The sequence below is a fragment of the Globicephala melas genome, chromosome 12 (genome assembly GCF_963455315.2).
Source record: "Globicephala melas chromosome 12, mGloMel1.2, whole genome shotgun sequence".
In the NCBI taxonomy this organism is placed as follows: Eukaryota; Metazoa; Chordata; class Mammalia; order Artiodactyla; family Delphinidae; genus Globicephala; species Globicephala melas.
In genome coordinates, this window is record NC_083325.1 from 68590760 (window position 1) to 68609799 (window position 19040).

The 19040-nt window shown below is 38.7% G+C and overlaps 1 protein-coding gene across 3 annotated transcripts in view; it reads right to left on the minus strand.

The window, feature by feature from the left end:
- BABAM2 (BRISC and BRCA1 A complex member 2) overlaps positions 1-19040 on the minus strand; it is a 434423-nt gene that overhangs the window by 301646 nt on the left and 113737 nt on the right. For all 3 annotated transcript variants that reach the window (XM_030858076.3, XM_030858078.2, XM_030858079.3), the window contains exon 5: positions 874-1068. In XM_030858076.3, coding sequence (XP_030713936.1) covers positions 874-1068 — 195 coding nt within the window. The remainder of the gene's footprint in view (positions 1-873; positions 1069-19040) is intronic.

A 19040-nucleotide genomic window follows, 5' to 3' on the forward strand; every position in this document is an offset into this window, starting at 1 on the left:
GATCCCACATGCCGCAGAGCGGCTGGGCCCGTGAGCCATGGCCGTTGAGCCTGTGCTCTGCAACAGGAGAGGCCACAACAGTGAGAGGCCCACATACCGCAAAAAAAAAAAAAAAAAAAGAATGGGGGTATTAATATAGGCATTGCTGAGAACATAACACATGCGTAAAAACATTAAGGAGGAAGGATATTAGCCTTGTGAATATCCAGGGGAAATATGCCAGACAACGGGAAAGCTATGCAAAGACCCTAGGGCAGGAGCATATCTTGTGTGTCTGCAGCACAGCAAGGGTGCTAGAGAGGCTGGAGCTGATGATTTTTAGACAGGAAAGTGGGAGACGAAGAGAGAGAAGGAATGATGGATGGAGGATGGTGGTGACAGGAATCACGTAGAGCTTTTTTACACCTCTAGAAAGACTGCGGCTTTTACTATGAGAGAAGAAGAGAGGGATATGAAAGCGCTGGGCAAAGGAGTGATACACTCTGACTTGCATTTTTAAAGGATCATACAATGTAAAGAAATTATAAAAGGATCCATATAAGCTGGCTACCTCCGGAGTTACCGACCCCTCTCATCTGACTGGGATACTATATACTGTCTCATAATTCAGAGTTTTGAAAAGACATTAATGTTTATCTGGTTTCTCAAGGATATCGCCCGGGAAGTTTGTAAAATTTGGAGTCTCACATCCATAGCCGCAGATATTCAGAAGTCAGGGGCTGCGGATGTGAGACTGAGAAAGTACACGGGCAACCTAAATCATGTTTATCTAAGGAAATGGCCAGGATTTATTATTAATGAATGTCTGAATTGATTATTTTATTCTATTACAGATAAAGTGACCTTTTTTCTCCCATTCTCAAAAAACCTTACCCAGCTGTTTTTTTTCCCGGCATAAATTTCCATGTTCTCTCCATACTGCGGCTCTTCCAGTAACGTCTGGTATTCAAACATGAGGCGGGAACTCTCACGGAGGCGGCTGCATTGAAATTGGTGATATTGTTGCACAAGTTCCTTCACCACAAGTAAGAGACATTCAGGATTTGATGGATTCCAGGAGGCAAGGTTCTGCAGAAGCCAAAAATAAAAGACCAGTAACAAATGCATTTTCACACAAATCCAGTATCATATTAGCACATCAATATAGAGAAAAAGAATAATGAAAATCTAAGAGAAACACACTACTCTTTTTTTTACTGAAGTATAGTTGATTTACAATGTTGTGTTAGTTTCTGCTGTACAGCAAAGGAATTCAGCTAAACATATATGTATATATAATCTTTTCATATTCTTTTCCATATGGTTTATTACAGGATGTTGAATATAGTTCCCTGTGCTACACAGTAGGATTGTTGCTTATCTATTTTATATATATATTATATATATATAAAAAATATATATCTGCTAATCCCAAACTTCTAATTTATCCCTCTCCCACCCCCTTCTCCCTTTGTTAACCATAAGTTTGTTTTCTATGTTTGTGAGTCTGTTTCTGTTTTGTAAATAAGTTTCTTTGTATCATATTTTAGATTCCACATGTGATATCACATGGTATTTGTCTTTCTCTTTCTGATTTACTTCACTTAGTATGATAATCTCTAAGTCCATCCATGTAGCTGCAAATGGCATTATTTCATTCTCCTTTATGGCTGAGTAGTATTCCATTGTATATATGTACCACATCTTCTTTAGCCATTCATCTGCCAACAGACACTTAGGCTGCTTCCATGTCTCGGCTATTGTAAATAGTGCTGCTATGAACACTGGGGTGCATTTATCTTTTCAAATTAGAGTTTTCTCTGGATATATGCCCAGGTGTGGGATTGCTGAATCATATGGCAACTCTATTTTTAGTGTTTTTAAGGAACCTCCATACTGTTTTCCATAGTGGCTGAACCAATTTTCATTCCCACCAACAGTCTAATAGAAAAACAGACTACTCTTAATTTATGATAAACTCAGAGCTGAAGTTAGAAGGGTCTTTTGGGCTTGGTGATTTTTCCCGCCTTCTAAAAATTCTTGCAGAAAATCAAGGAGAATTCCACCGTGGGTAGGCAGAAACAGTAATGTGTAAAGTAGAGTAGTAACAAAACAAGAAACCTAAACATCCTAGAAGACCATAATTTTAGCCCTGGAAGACTGAATTTGTTTCACAGTCTTTCATAATTTTAATTTTTTTCCCTCTGCACCTAAATTCAGCATAAAAGCTAATGTCATTCAACTCAGATCCACAGACCATGTGCATCTGTAATTCCAGACATAAATAAATGCTCTGTAAACATTAGCACCCCACAAAAATATAAGCACAATGGTGGTGGTTCAGCCTGAAAAAGATAGGAATGGAGTAGAGATGAGGGAAAATACAATTAGGAAATGCAAAGTTCAAGGACAAAGAAGAAGGGAATGGCTCTGATAGCTTATGACCAGGAACGGAGCTGGGAAAGATCTGGTAAGTATATAGTAGCTGTTAAGCTCTCATTCATTCAACAAATACTTTTCAAGTACCTATTCTGTATCAGCCACTGTTCTAGGCAGTGACAGGAACAAGCCAAGTCCTTGCTAAAGGAGCTTACATTTTTGTGGGCCAAAATAAATAATAAACAATATCAGATGGTAATAAATGCTACCGAGAAAAATAAAGCATGCATCCCTGAAAAGTGATGAAGGAAGGGCTTCAAAAGGGAAGTGATCGGCTGGGTCAAATGGTGTTGAGAGTGACATGAGGCTTGGCAATTGACTGCTCGGTCTATTGACACAGGTCAACAGTTTGCTCAGCAAGTGCTACTTTGGTGAAACAGAAGCTTGACTGTGGAGGTTTAAAGATAGGATGAGTAGAAAGAAACTGCAGACAGCTAATACAGACAATTCAAACTGGTAACCAGAGGCAGATGCGGGGTCAAGAAAAAGTTGTGCTCAGATGTTTACAGCTTGATGGAATATCCCCATAGAGGGGGGAACGTGCTGATGTAAAGGGAGGTGGGGCAAGGTTCCACCAGAGAAGATGACGATTAGGGAGGTAGGGATGGGATCTCCAAGAGGGTTGCCCTAGCAATGAGCACAGGGAGTCCATCCGTAGGTACAGGAGAAGAGGCCAGCTTAGGAGTACACATGCAGGCAGGCTGCCCTAAGTGCTGATAAGAGCTCATGGTGGTTCTCTACCGGGAGCTTACGTTTTCTCCTTAAAATAAGGTCATCAGCTGAGAGTGAGGAAGAAGGAGGGGATATGGGAAGTTTAAGAAGAAGGTGTGAAATAGTCATTTAGAGCAATAAACAATAAATGAACTGGGGAAATGGGGGAGGAATAAATGGACTGGGGAAATGGAGGAGGCGTTCCAATTAGCACCAAAAGCCCCACTGAGCTTGAGGTATGACTTTTTTTTTTTGCGGTACGCGGGCCTCTCACTGTTGTGGCCTCTCCCGTTGCGGAGCACAGGCTCCGGACACGCAGGCTCAGCGGCCATGGCTCACGGGCCCAGCCGCTCTGCGGCATGGGGGACCTTCCCGAACCAGGGCACGAACCCGCATCCCCTGCATCAGCAGGCGGACTCCCAACCACTGCGCCACCAGGGAAGCCCTAGAGGTATGAGTTTTAAGTGAGACCAATTAGCATAAATTCCCTTGCCTGGGTGCAATGTGGAGTGGGAGGAATCTGGATTTAACAAAGGTTGGGATTTTTACAGGTAAGTACAAAAGAAAGAGGGGCAAGAGATCTTAGAGGGTTTGCAAAAGAATGATCATAATTATGGACCACTGACGTTAAGCCAGGAAAAAGCAAAGTAAGTTCATAAGGGAAGTGAGAGTTAGTGAAAAGGTGGTAGGACCCATGGTCCTGGTGAGCTGGAAGAATTGTTGGAGTTGAGATTCTAAAAAGAGGAAAGACACGAGGCGTGGTCAGAGAATGGGATGTTTGCAGCTGAGATGATGGAGGTGATCTACAGCGGTACTGATGAGGCCTTGGCCGAGCATGTGCCTGGCTGAGGAGGTGAAGGAAGGACGAGACCACCAGAGGAAAGGAAGTCAGGGACTGAGAGGCCTGCGTGTTGGAAGGAGCATGTGTATGAATATTAAATCACCTGGAATCACGGCAAGAGCAATAGTGCTGAGAAAATGACAGTGAGCCATGTGCTAAAATCTTGAAAGAATGTCTCTAGATAACAACAAGGAGGGGGTGGTGGGTCCCATTGCCTGAGGGCCTGAGTTTCAAGGCTGGGGGTGGGGTCAGGGAAAAGGGAATGGCGTTTCCTTGGCAGCAGCACTGAGGAGCATGAACACCTACCACCCCTCCAAGTTCAGTGATACAAGAGGTGAGAGAGAAATCAGCTACAATTCGCTTGAGAACATGCAGGGAAAGACAGAATCTCAGGGTAGAGGGTCTGAATGCTCAGGCTTTAGAGTGGTGGTCATCAATCTTCAAACTGGAATCACCTAGAAATACTAATGCTTGGGCCCTATGCCCAACTCCAGACTCTGGTTTAACTGAGTTAATCTGGAGTACATCTTGGGTAATGGGGTTTGTTTGTTTGTTTTTTAAAGCTCCCCAGGCGATTCAACATGTAGCAAAGGTTGAGAACCACTGACTTAGAAGAAAAAGGGGTAGAGAAGTTAAGGATATCAGGGACTTTACTGATAACAGACCAGGCCAATACCCCAAAACACCCAATCTCCAGCAATCTAGAAATTTAGCACCTATAAAGGAAAACAGCAATACATTACGAATGTTCAACAGGTAGTAATTATATAGCTTGCTGAGTACTATAGAAGTTCTAAGAACTTTTCATATATTCAAGTTAATCCTTATGACAACCTATGTTATATTATTATACCATTTTATAGGTGAGAAAACTGAGGCCAAAAGTAGTTTGGTATCTCATCCAAGGTCACAGAGGTATTAAACAATAAAACTAGGTTTCAGACTTAAGCAATTTGACTCCAAGTCCCTGCCTAAGCACCACAGCAGAGGTTCTTACACATTTTAGTCTCAGGAACCTTTTACACTCTTAACAAGTATTGAGGACCCCAAGGAGCTTCTATATATATGAATTATATGGGTTACATTTACTATATTAAAAATGAAAACTGAGAAACTTTTTAATATTTATTAATTCATTTTAAAATAACAATCCTACTACATGTTAACATAAAAACATTTTTTAATGAAAAAACTGTATTTTCCCAAAAACTCATGAAACGCATGGCATTGTTTCATATTCTTGCAAATCTCTTTAATGTCTGGTTTAATTAAAGAGCTGGATTCTCATATGTGCTCTTACATTCAGTGTTGCAATATGTTGTTTTGGCTGAAGTATATGAAGAAAATCCAACCTCATTCAAATATGTACTTTGAAAAAAGAGGAGTATTTTAATAGTCTTTTCAAATAATTCTGGATCTTCTTCTTTGATACTACACCAAAACTCAACAAGTGGCAGTTTCTTAAAGGTTAGTTGCAATGTGGAATCTAAAAGTACTTTTTTTTCTTTTCCATTATGGTTTATTACAGGATATTGAATGTAGTTCCCTGTGTTATACAGTAGGATAAAACTATATTAATAAACACTTCATACTCTTACCCTAAATTCCATTTGTCTATCCTATACTTTAAATGAAGCTTTTACTCGTGTATGACTCTGTATCATGCATTGATCATTTAGAAAATACTGATTCACTGAGTTATACAGATCTTCCAAATGTTGACACATTCATTAATATCATGATCAATCTCACCAGAAAAGTCTTCTATCAAAAGAAAACAAACAAAAGGTAAAGAAATGCATCCTTTAAAAGGATGGTAATTACTTTGCTCCACTGCGTGGGTTGATTTAGGGACTAAATGACAATGGAGACACCACTAAACTTATAGGAAAGGTAGGTCTTAAGGGATATCCAAATGAAGACTGATGAACAGAGGAAAAAGTAAGAGCTTCAGCATCCTACATTGAAGGACAGAGGGCCCTTGCTATGAAGTGATTGGACAGAAAGAGTACAAAGTCCTCACAGGCAAACCTCTGGACGTCAAGAGCCTGAGGTCCTTTGGGGCTACTCAAGACCACAGAAGGATATAACAACACAGTATAGAACTTAAAGTGATCATTATATAGCTGGCTATGCATTTCCTTCAGAGATCATCATTAAACACTGATAAATAGGAAAAATACACAATCTTCCATTTCCTGGTCAAGTATTCCTTTCAAGTCCTTGTTCCAGTACAAAAAGAAAAAGCTTTAGCTGCCTCAATTTAAACTCTTAATTCTATCATTTCTCTTTAGCTATTTGACAAGTTACAAGCTTACATCCACAAATTTTTTTTAAATTATGAAAGCATATAAGCTGGCAAACACCTCTTACCAATTTGAATTCATTTCAAGTGATTCAATCTAATTGTTAAATGCATAGTAAAGACATGCCAAGCAGTCCCTTTCCATTAAATACAACCTCCCAATACATGCAAATGCATTTGACCTCTTTGGCCATTCAATGCAGACTTCATTGGGAAATGATTTAGCTGAAAAACATTCCCATCAAGGGAAGCAGAGACATGCTTACAGTGATAAAAATTCCTCTACTACTGCTACTTGACCACTTTTACATATTAAGTAATTTGTGCTTTGAACTACTTGGCCTAAAAGGCGAGAACCCTGAAGATATACAAGATTTTTGGGATCACTTCCTAAGACTAAAGCATATTTTAAAAACAAGTCTAACAATGCAGGATATTGGGGTTTTCCACTCTCTTGAGTAGGAGATAGAGAAAAATACCCAAAGCTTCCTCAAGGAAAGGGTGAGAGAGCATAAATTAAGAGGCCTCTTTATGAAAAGAAGAAAAATAAGTTTCTCTCTCTGTGCACAAAGTTCTTATTCTGCTTATTTTTGGTAATACATGAAAGAGGAAATCTGAAATGTGGATGGTCAAGAAGAATAGGTACAGGACAAATAATATACTAACATAGAAAAGAGTAATGAAAATGCATTAGGAGAAAGTGATATAATACGATAAAAGAGAGAAAAGCAAAAGAATTAACTACTATTATGAAACTTTATTCATTCTCACCAGACACCTATGAAGCAGTTCAGGGAAGGTTATCACAGCAGTGCTTTTTCCAAGACTGGTTAACTAGAGAGGTTTAATAACTCTGAGGATACTCAAGTCTAGAACCGAGAGTGTAGAATGTAAACCTGACAACCTTCCCCCGTTCAGGTCACTAAAATATCCGCTTCTAACCAAAGAATTGGCATCTGCCTCTTTGTAGTCACAACCTGTCTCCCATCTAGCGATAATTCCTTTGTTTGTTTGTTTGTTTCAGTACACGGGCCTCTCACTGCTGTGGCCTCTCCCGTTGTGGAGCACAGTCTCCGGACGCGCAGGCTCAGTGGCAGTGGCTCACCGGCCTATCCACTCCGCGGCATGTGGGATCTTCCCGGACCAGGGCACGAACCCGTGTCCCCTGCATCGGCAGGCGGACTCTCAACCACTGCGCCACCAGGGAAGCCCTAGCGATAATTCTTGATTCCTCACTTTGGCTCCCTGTCCAGGCTGCCTGACTTGAGGGATGTTCCTGTTCATGTGACCCTCAACCTTCCCACATCTCTCTTATCAATACACTCCATCACGCACATTATACTCCCAAATCAATGGCCCCACAGATTTGAAAAAGCACAACCAATCCTCAGCTCCTTATGTGAGCAACATAGCAAAGGATAACTTTTTCAGAAGCCTAACTCACTTCACCCGCAAATCACATCTCACTTATTCAAAACAAGGCTTCTCAGCCATACTGAAGCAAATTCATTCACACTGACACCAATATATGAAAAAAGCTGGGAAACAATGTACTAGGTTCACAGCGCTAGGGAGATGAACAAGGGAAATAAGCAAATTAGCAAATGAGCCCTGGGACCATCACTGCCTAATAATGAAGGGGAAAAAAAACTTCTACGGGAAAAAATTTTTCTTTTAAAAAATAAAGCTTCTAATAAAAAATTTCAATCAATAAAAGGATAAAGTACAGGCATAAATTAGAAATACTTCTTTAAAATTGTCTGAAACTTCTTACTATAAAATTTCACACAACTCTCTAGCATTGTGTACAACACAGAATATTGTACTATATAGCACTAAGTAGGCCTTCTACCTATACCACTCCAAGAGTTAAGACAGCAGAAGGATTTAGAAAGAACATTTTTTTTACATTCAGTTAATTTACCATGTAAAATTGAAAGTTGCTAAGATAGTAAATCTTAAAAGTTCTCATCACAAGAAAAAGAAAGCTGTAACTCTGTGTGGTGATGAAAGTTAAATTTATTGTGGTATTCATTTCATAATTCATATACATATCAAATCAAAATGTTGTATACCTAAAACTAATACAATATTATATGTCAATTACATCTCAATAAAAAGTTTAAAAACAATATATGAAAAGTATGTAACCTTATTAATAAGCAAAGAAATGTGATTTTCCTGATTTCTTCTTTTTCATAAACTAATATTTCATTGAAATAGAAATATATACACGGTAAAAGTAACAGCATTTTTTTCCAGTAGCATAAAAGAGTATAAAGAATAAAGGTAAATCTCCCTCCCAACCTATACTATCAGATCTCCTTCCACCACTCTCCAAGACGACTACTCTTATCCCCCAGAGGGAGCCACACTGGGACTCCGTAAAGTACCAATGTTTGGCCCTTCTTGGGTATTCCTACATATGAGCTCTGGCTGTGCTCGCTCGGAGCTTCCTCCTCTCCTCTTTGAAGTTCCATGTTCTGCTTCCCATGGTTCAACTGGCTCCCTTGGATCAGGTCTTAGTTTGAACTCATTAGCCTGACTTTTACTCCAAGACAGGGCCTCAGTCCCACAGGTTGTTTCTTGTTCCCCTGGGACTTACTAATTTGGCCTGCCCCTCACCCAGCATTCCCCACAAGAGAAGAAAATCAAGAAATAATTATTAGAAACAAAATTTACATCTTAAATTAGCCAAGTTCTTTCTGTAAACAAATAACTAATGCTGGTGAGGATGCAGTTTAACAGAAGCTTTACACATGAGAGCACAGACTGGTACAAGCATTTTATATATATGATTTTTTTAGGAAGATTTTTTTCCTATACACACACACGCACACACACACACACACACACACTACCATGTGTAAAACTGATAACTAGTGGGAACCTGCTGTATAGCACAGAGAGCTCAGCTCAGTGCTCTGTGATGACCTAAATGGGTGGGATGGGGTCAGGGGAGGCCCAAGAGGGAGGGGATAGATGTATACATATAGCTGATTCACTTCATTGTACAGCAGAAAATAATGTAACACTGCAAAGCAACTATACTCCAATTAAAAAAAAGAAAAAGGAATCTTAAATATGTCCATTCTCAAAACCTCAATTACCCCTAGAAATCCTATTTATCAAGAGTTTTAAAAATGTTCATTCTCAAAATCTCAATACCCTTAGAAATCCTATTTCTGGGAATCTATCTAAGAAAACAACAAAAATAAGGGGAAAAAAATCTTCATAGACAAAAAAATATACTTTCAGTCATTTATAATATCATAAAATTGCAAATAACCTAAAAAGCCTGATAATAAGAAACAGTTGAAAAACTGTTATAGTCATTCAAAGGAATAATATACAGCCAATATGTTCACAAATACTATGTAACAGCATAGGAAATACTTTCATTAAAATATTAAATGAAGACAGATATAAAACTATATATACATTATGATCACAACTTTTGACTACCGCTACCCCTCCAACCCTCCACAGCAAAACCCATCTATCCACAGAAAAATTACTATAAAAAATGTTAACAACTGATGTCTATAGTTGGGAGCTTTTTAGAAGAGTTTTTCTTTTTCCTTCTTCCTAATTTTCTATATTTTCCAAATTTTCTGAGTATGTGTCTACAGATATGTATGTATATGTGCACATGCAAAAACATGCATATACCATAATGGAAAAAAGATAAATTTTAAATAAAATAGCATACTTCAGACATTTCGTTTCAACCTGCTTCTCAATCTCGAAGTTCAAGAAATTTCACTTGCCATCTACATATTTTATGAGACTTCAATCATCTCTTCTGATCAACTAAAAGTTAGTTCCACAGCCTTCTGGAGAATAAATCTTTCTAAATAAATACTGTTCAAGTAACCCTGAACCTGGTGTTTCTTAAGTTCCAAGCCTCACAGAACATTTCCAGAAAGCTAATGCAATATGCTATAATGTAACAGTCACAGTTGTAGGAATGTATTCTTCTCTCAACCAAAACTCTTTTGTATTACACTCCTGGAGTGGAAAGTCTCAGGAAATGACCAATTGACATCTTACATTTCTAACAGAACTGTAACTGAACAGCATGAATTTTTAAGATGTCACTTCATCCAGAGAATACAAAAGATAACAAAAATAATAAATTTTCTATTTGGTCTGTTTTTAAGAGAACCAAGTATTATCAGAAATGAATGTCTATACTATACATTAGAACAGTGTTGAGTATTTATAACTCCTCTAATATAGCATATGAAATAACTTAAGTGAAATTACTTTAAACATTTTTTCATACTTTCTTAAAATATACCAACTTCTTAACTTCTTCAAGTAGAGTTAACATAACATAAATTTGGGAGTGGGTGAGAGGAAAGTTGGATTAAGAGAAACTAACTTTGGGACTATACAGAGCAAGTCTATTTCCTTTTCCATATAACTTCCCTTCATATATTTATAGTCATGTAGCTAACAAAAAAGACAACACAGCACCCCCAATCATATCCCTTATAGTTATAATTAACTTGTAGTTAATGTTTTGGCATTTTATATTTGAGAAGAGTCAACTATTAAAAACAAAATGGGGCATGTGGAAGGGGAAAGAACATCATAGTTGTATTCTGCTCTAATACAATTTGTAGAGTACTCACAGAAATAAATATTGGTACAGCAAAAATTTAATTAGGGTAGTTTTATAATCCTCAGTGGCTTTATTTTCAAATATTCTAATAATTCTCTTCATTTTGTAAGCAGAGCTGATTGAGTCTGAGATGTGAGAATGTTGCCATGTTCTTTGAAGTTGTTGTTAATTACAGTCTTGAAAACTCAGTGGCTTCTTGGAAGCACAGAAGCTAATTAGAAAGAGATGCAAATCTGTGACATCCAAATGAATAGCTAAGAAGACAACCAATATAAGGCCACTTCTGGGATTAATACGGGCTAGTAAAAGCATTACTAAAAGTACAGTTAAGTTAAATTCTCACACTTACTTAAGAACTATGTCTGACCAGTAAACTGAATGTATTCTGGTAAAATGTGGCAATTTGCAGCCTGTGTTCAGTGGCTGCTACTGAAGTAATGTGAGTAGAAGGCACTCCGACCTCTTAACCTGTTTTAACCAGGACGCCTCTGCCATTCTGCTTTTGGTTTTGGTTTGGTTGGGTTGGGTTGGGTTGGGTTTGGGTTTGGGTTTGGGTTTTGTTGAAGTTTTACCTAAGATGTCATTTAGAAAAAAAAAATTATTTTTTGGAAAAATGGGGCTAGTCTAAAAAGTAGTGAATACTTCTCTGAAATCTTATGCTTCTTTTACCCTTCCTATTTGTGACCATCTTCATCTTGACCATGGATGCCCTCCTAGGAGCAATCCAGAATTATAAAATGGCCTGGAGGACCTTCAAGATGTGCTGAAGAAAAGTATTTTCTCTAGTTTTTAAGACTATAGTCCCAAGTCACCAAATTAGTCTATGTATACAGCTCATGCTTGGAGTAAAAGGGATTTATCTCCTTAAATCATACATATCTTGACAATAAGCAAAGTGGAACTGCCATCTTCTCAAAAAAATCTAGTCTGTTTGGGGCCAGTCATGGCAGCTTTTGCTGTGGTTCTGCCCCTGCTTTCTCTAGCGCTCTCCAAGGTTCTGATCTCCCTCTCAACCAACTTCCCGGGATTTTTTTTTTCTTTTTTTTTTTTAACCTTTTTGTGATCTAGGCTTTTCTAAACAGTCTTTTTTATTGTCTTGCAGGAAGAAAAAAATACAGCAGTTCCTTCCCTGGCTTACAATCAATCAAAATACACAAATAGCTTAGTTTATGAAAAATTACTTTCCCACATGATTAGAACCAACAGGCTCATAAGGAAGAAAAAGCAAAATAAAAAATTCTAAATCTGAATTTTTTGAAATGCCATTCAGTAGGCAGCCTCACCGACAGTTGCTAGGTAAGCGAAACTTCCAATTAACAGAGGAATTCTGGGGAATCTTCAAATATCTACCAAGAGAGGACCTACTGGTGCATCACACCAGAATTTCTCTACCATCCCAATTTTGTGCTAGGGTGACAGACTCATTGGAACTGACATACTTGTTCGCTTTCTTCCACAGTCAACCATGCTTTTCATCTAAATATACAAAAGTATCTAAAAATTATAGCTTTGGCTCCATTTAAAAAACTCAAAAAATTGTAATATCCCTTCTTGTCCATCAGAAGTTGCTCTACAGATTACCTGTCAGCTCCTCTAAAAAGAAAGTGATCAGCATGCAGCCTCACGACATGCTGAACTACCACTTCAAATAGGTCTCTAGGATCACCCCAGCACATTTTCTAAGTTCTGTTTCTTTCTTTGGAATTAGGGGTGGAGAGACGGAAGCAAGGAGGGAGGTGGGAGGGAGCAGAGGAAGAAAGGAATCTCAAACCACATCTCTTGACCCAGCCTTCCTTGTTTATTAAGAGGAAGAAGAGAGTAAAGAGCAGATTCTTTTCTATCTTGAAACCCACCTCCCCAAGTGAAACATACTTGAAAGAGTACCCTTCCCAGAGCCTTTACTAGCCTTTCTTCTCTTAACAGTACAACCACTTAGAGAATAGGGATGGTATCTTTTCCAAAATGTGTATAAAAGAACTAAGACTGGAAACACTAAAATCACTGAGCACTGAATTTAATAACAACTAAATCCACTCTATTTCTTCCCTAAGATGTTGTCTTCGTCCACACAACTTTAAGGTGCTATCTTTCAAATACAAAATCAAATCTATTTGGGGCCAAAATGCTCAAGTTTTATACCTACTGTTTCTCAAAAAAAGTACGAATAAATAATATTATTAAGTTCAATTTTGGATAAAATGCCAGTGTAGACTAAAATTTGATTAATGAACCCTAAACATTAGAAATCCTTCTGTCTGGCCAACAAAGTGTTTTAAAGAAATTTAAATTCCTTTAAGTTGTGCATGCATCCAGTTTACCAAGACCCCAACAATTACTAAAAAAAAAAAATCCTTCTGTGACCTAAGATTGGCTGTGGCTCTGAAATAAAAGTTACTATTTACCTGAGACACTGATGCCACACACCTTCTCAATCAAGGCTACTCAGACTCTGAGAATAAAAGGCAACATTGCAATGGCAGAAAGGAAATTAGCAAATATGATTTCCAACTTAATTCAAATTGTTTTTCCTGGGGATGCATTTAAATTGTCCAGGTTGCTCGAATATCATCCAGGGATGTGATTTTCAAGGAAACAGCTTGTTACTGGTTTTCCTGGCTGTACTACAAGAAACAACAGTGTGAGCTTATTTTAAGTTAAAGTGTGCTTCTGTGTTTCTTTACAAGAAATTAACTGCAATCATTTAGTTAAAGCAAACACTTTGTTAGGGTTTCACTTTTCATTAGAAAATGTCTTCAGGAGTCTTTTAAACTTAGAAAATTAAGAATCCCATCTGCACAGAGATTTTAAGCTTGGAGCAAATTATTTAAATCATGGCAAAAGATGATTGAAGTGATCCTCTGTTGGCATTGAGTGTTTTATAGCCATAGGTGAGTCACAGCATCACAGGAGTCCTATCCATTCTCCCCTATCAAGACAACTTCTTTCTGCCTCAGTCAGGACCAGACCTCAGGGTAGATTCTCATTTCTTTCCAACTAATCACAAAGATAATCACAAAAAGACCTATAGGAATGAGCAGTATGGAACAAGACAGAGAACAAACAGCGTCAACCAAGTTGTTATTTTTTAACCAAACACCTGCAAGCTCTGACCCCTGGTTTCTGACCCCTGCCCTAGATGACTTCCCTAGCTAGACCTGGCCCCTGGGCTGCAATGACTTACACTGTACAACTGCTTCTCCTCACCTTAGCTGAGCTCCCTGGACTTAATTCTAGGCCTGCAGTATTTGCCAGACCGTCTTCCTCTTAGCCAAAATCCCAGTCCTGGGCCTTCCTGGCCAGTGGGCTTAGAGCAACCAGTGTCCTAGTAATACAGTCTGTGTGTGAATGATCAGGGGAAACTCCAACTGAAAAGGAGGCTGCCTCAAGCTCTTCTTGTTGCCGCAGCCACAGGCAGCTGTAAGAGTAAGGAAGGAAAAGCCATGTAGACTAAAGGAACTAAAGGGGAACTAAAGGAAAAGACATCCGCTAAATGCAATACACTAGGTAGTAAGAGCTTTCAATGTCTTTATCCTTCCCCCTAAAAACTCTACCTCACCCTAGGTCCATATAATGTCCTTGGTCTCAACCCATATTTGTAGACATCTATTGTTTGATTTCCAACACCCATTTCTCTTCTGGTAACACAATCCCAAATGTCCTTTGGGAAACCACCCCTCGCCATTCTCAGGCATGGGTTTTGAGTAAGAACCTCCACTTCAAGCTCCACAGGTCCTGACTGCCTAACCCCATCAACATTTCCTACGCACCTAGGAAATTCAGCTACGTGCACATATCCAATCAAACCCAATGAGAAAAATGAAAGACGTCAGCTGGGACTTCTGAGAAATAAGTGTTCCTTCCTCCCATGATAGGAGAATACAAAGTCTGAATTGGAGTAACAATTTTATATTCACAAAGGAAGAGACTTGAGCCGCTGGGTGGTTATGAAGACTGAGAATAAAGTCAACACAGTGGAAGGTAGAGCAGAGAAGAAAAGAAATAGAAACTAGGTCCCTAAATGACATGATTGTAGCCACTGGACCAAGCCTTATCTGAAGCCCACCTCTGGTCTTTTAAGTTCTGTAAGCCAATGAACTCCCTCTATTGTTTAAGCCAGTTTGAATCACGTTTTCTGTCAGAAGAAGAGTAAGGAGGAGAAGGAGAAGAAAGAAGAAATAAAAGAATACTAGGGTTTCCCTGGTGGCGCAGTGGTTGAGAGTACGCCTGCCAATACAGGGGACACGGGTTCGTGCCCCGGTCCGGGAGGATCCCAAATGCCGCGGAGCGGCTGGGCCCGTGAGCCATGGCCGCTGAGCCTGCGCGTCCGGAGCCTGTGCTCCGCAATGGGAGAGGCCACAACAGTGAGGGGCCCGCGTACCGCAAAAAAAAAAAAGAGTACAAGACACAGAATAGAGGGAGACATGCATAAACTCATAACTATTTAAAAGTCCTTTAATCTAAAGTATAGATTTGACGTGGGTCCTTATGTTTTCTGCTAGAGAAAAAAGTTAGACAGCTTCTTACATTATCTGCAGGAAAATCCACAGAGGATTAATCTATTTCCACTAACCCAACAATGGTTAAAATCATCTCTCTTAAGGAAAAAGTAAATTAAAAGGAGGGAAGGGAGGGAGGGAGGAAGGAAGAGTCCAGCCCTATATATTAATATTACAACTCATTCAATACACTTTTAGTTAAAATGGATCTGAAATAGGTATCTGAGATGTTCCCCATCCCAGAGCTTTTCAAACACCAGTAAGGTAATTGATTCAGTGGGTAATAAAACGAGACTTCTGAAAAAGCCAATAGGCCCGTTGAAGGATGCAAAGGAGAAAAGTGAACAAGCGTTCCAGTCCAGATAAGGACATTTTGATTACTGGCACGTGTCTTGGGAAGGCACAACAAGCCGCAGCCCAGCCCTTCATTAGCACTGAGCTTAGAGAGGAGGTCTTCACTGGCTTCATGGTCCTGTAAACAGGAGATATTTTTACCTTTCCTCCACTTGAGTGAAACAATCAGCATGGACAAACTGTACTATGGTGTCTTATCAATGCTGGCTCCATGCCAAGCTTGAAGTGTGTAGCTTTGACTAGTAAACCTTTATATCTTTTGCACAAATTCTCTCTCTAGAGAGAGTGAAAATAGGCCCCCACAAAGCAGCCACAGTGACGGCCTCAAACCATTTGTCGACTTAGCAATACACAGTGATTACTCGGTTTCATGAATTTTCACTTCCTTAAACTCGCCCTCCCTCTCTAGCCCCCAAAGCCATTCCTCTCATCAGTTGTTTCAAAGCTGTGGTGCTCCTCACAGTCAACTAAACAAAAGCATCTATTTCAAATTGTGCCACCCACACAATCTTCCCTGGGTCTCAGTCAGGGTGAATAATCACAGATACAAACCCCTCTAGTGAAATGCCTCAAGAACCTTAACAATGCCCTTACACCCTAAGCCACCAATATCTATTACCATCAACACACTTTTATCAAACAGAATGGGGTTCTGTCTATCAATAAACACCACTTTTTAAAAAATTGTTCAATAGAGGGCTGTCAATATGCAATCTTCATTGACCAAAGAAACCTGATATCTTCCAGCAAGTATATGAAACCTTTTCTACCTACAGCTGTAGTTCCTATCCTGTCTATCATCAGAATAACTGTAAGAGTATCTTTCAAAAAGACAGATTCTCAGATCTTACACACTGAGACACTGATTCAGTAAGCCTGGAGTGATACCCACTCCTTGGCCCTAGAGAATCTGTTTCGTGATTTTTGGAGTCATGTTCAGACATTCTGATAGCACCAGAAGTTTGATCAACTTTCCGACAAATTTTCTTATCATGATCAAAGACCCAAATAATTTCACATAAACTCATTAGGCTTTCATATAAGATCCACTGTTTAAATGATGGCTAAAGACTCTATCCACTAGAACTTTCCATTCAAGTTTCCCTGCATATTTCCCAGGAAGTAACAGAATGTGTCTCCAGACCTGTGACCTGCTTCTAACAATAATTAACACCTGAAATCCAGGGCTATCCATACCCTGAAAGAAAAAAATCTTCAACGATGGAGAGCCAAGATCACTCTTGTGAATTCCTATTTCTCCTACAGTAGTAGAATCTACTAAACTTGATCCCCTCATCTGCCTAGATCTATATCTTCCAGGCGGCTCCTCTTGGGATCCCATCATTCCTAATCCAATGTCATCTATGCCCCAGAAAAAAAACACCGAACAGCTTACCAAATGGTGTCATCATTCTTAAATTGGGAGTATTTATTTGTGTTTAATTTTAAATCACATCTTTCCTCCCAAATGCTTTTACGATGGTTCCATTTATATTAAGGAATTACAGAGGGGTTGCAAACTGGCAGCCTCAGCCTGCAGACATGCTTTCTCTGACCCACACAAAATTTTTATTTGAAAATCTTTAGACAAAACATATACACTTCAGCAGGTCACAGTCACCACCAATTGTGGTGACTGTGACCTGCTATACACTGTGCTATACACTGATCTTTTTCACTCATTTGTATTACCTGGCTGGCTCCTTTAGGCATCTGAGTTTGCAACACCTGAATTAAGACTTTAGGGAATTTACCAAGATATTTTTTAGTTCCTTCCTTGCTTCCTTCACTTGTGGTAGATACATAAGGTGTTTATTGGCATCACATAAGCAAAATGCAAAACGAATGGCTAAAGTTCCTCAGGCATTGAAAATTAAAGATAAAAAGAAAATTCTCCTATTCAATGCACACACTAATGTTCACGAAGAATGACTGTCTGGGTGATACAGTTCTTTCATATTATATTCCCTCTATTAGACTATAAACTGTCTGAGAACAGGGACAGTATCTTATTGATCTTTGCACAAGGGATGTACTAGACATCATAGGCTATTCAACGTGGGCACTCAAATTATTTGCCAAACGAATGATCACTACTATTCAATTCATCATAAACTAAGTTAAATATATTAAAGGATCCGAAAATTTCCCAGGGTCAATAAAGATACCGGCTTTTGGGAGTCAAGCTAATCCGCGGTTAAGGGCAGAAGTAGACAAAAGAAAATGGGACAGCAATTCTGAAAATACAATATTGCAATACGACTAATTACAGTCATCAATCATTAAAAGTTTGAACAGTCTGACAAATATTATCTTAAAAGCATTTTAAGATATCATATCTTTCCAAAAGCTAACACACTTAAAATAAGAATTTAAAAATTATTAAAAACAAAATCAAATTATCATGGCTCAACAGACAAGGTCCAAGCGGTACAAAATAGCACATTAAATCAGTTCCCCGTTCAAAAAACCTGCATGAGCTGTTGATCTTCCTGTTTTTCATAAACCTTATAATTGTGCTTCCAGAAAACTACCAAGCATCTGCCTCTATGTAGCTAATTCTTGTCATCTTGGAGCCCTCACAAGGAAATAGAGAGTGTACTGTGCCAGGATCACTATCTTCTCTAGCCAAAATCATTATGCTTCAGAGCCAATTTCCTCTCGGTAAATTTTGATCAAATTCCTTCAATTTGCAATTTCCTCAATACTGGTAATGGCTGCACATGTCACAAGTCAGTACCTATGTGTTATGTGTTTAACAATATTCATTATAAATTTAACAGTAATATGTGCACATGTGCACACATGTAAACATATATCTATGTCTGCAGCCACACACATATATCCACGCATACTGGTTCCTGTAAGTCTCTTTGTTTGGCTCTCTATGAACACCACAGTCACAAAGCCCATTTGGGCTTTCCTAATCCAGTGATAATTCTCTGGGAGTTAATGTTACTTTGGAAATCTGCATTAATCAACTCTACTATGCAGCTACAACATCATGACAATCGAGCTTAATAATAATTCTGATGCTATAGACAGCCCCTTAAAAGCTTCTGAATCATCAAAAAAAGATCAAATTATGTTCTAGTTTTAGTGTAAAGGGCATTTTATCAAAAATCAATTATTTTAAAAGAATTGGTGATCTATATATAACTTGCACAGTAAATTTCTATGAGTCTGAATATTTGATTAACCAGTATACCTTATTTCCCAGTTATTACTGACAAAGCAGAACTTCTATAATTTTTATATATGACTCCTATCTTTAAAATGTACATA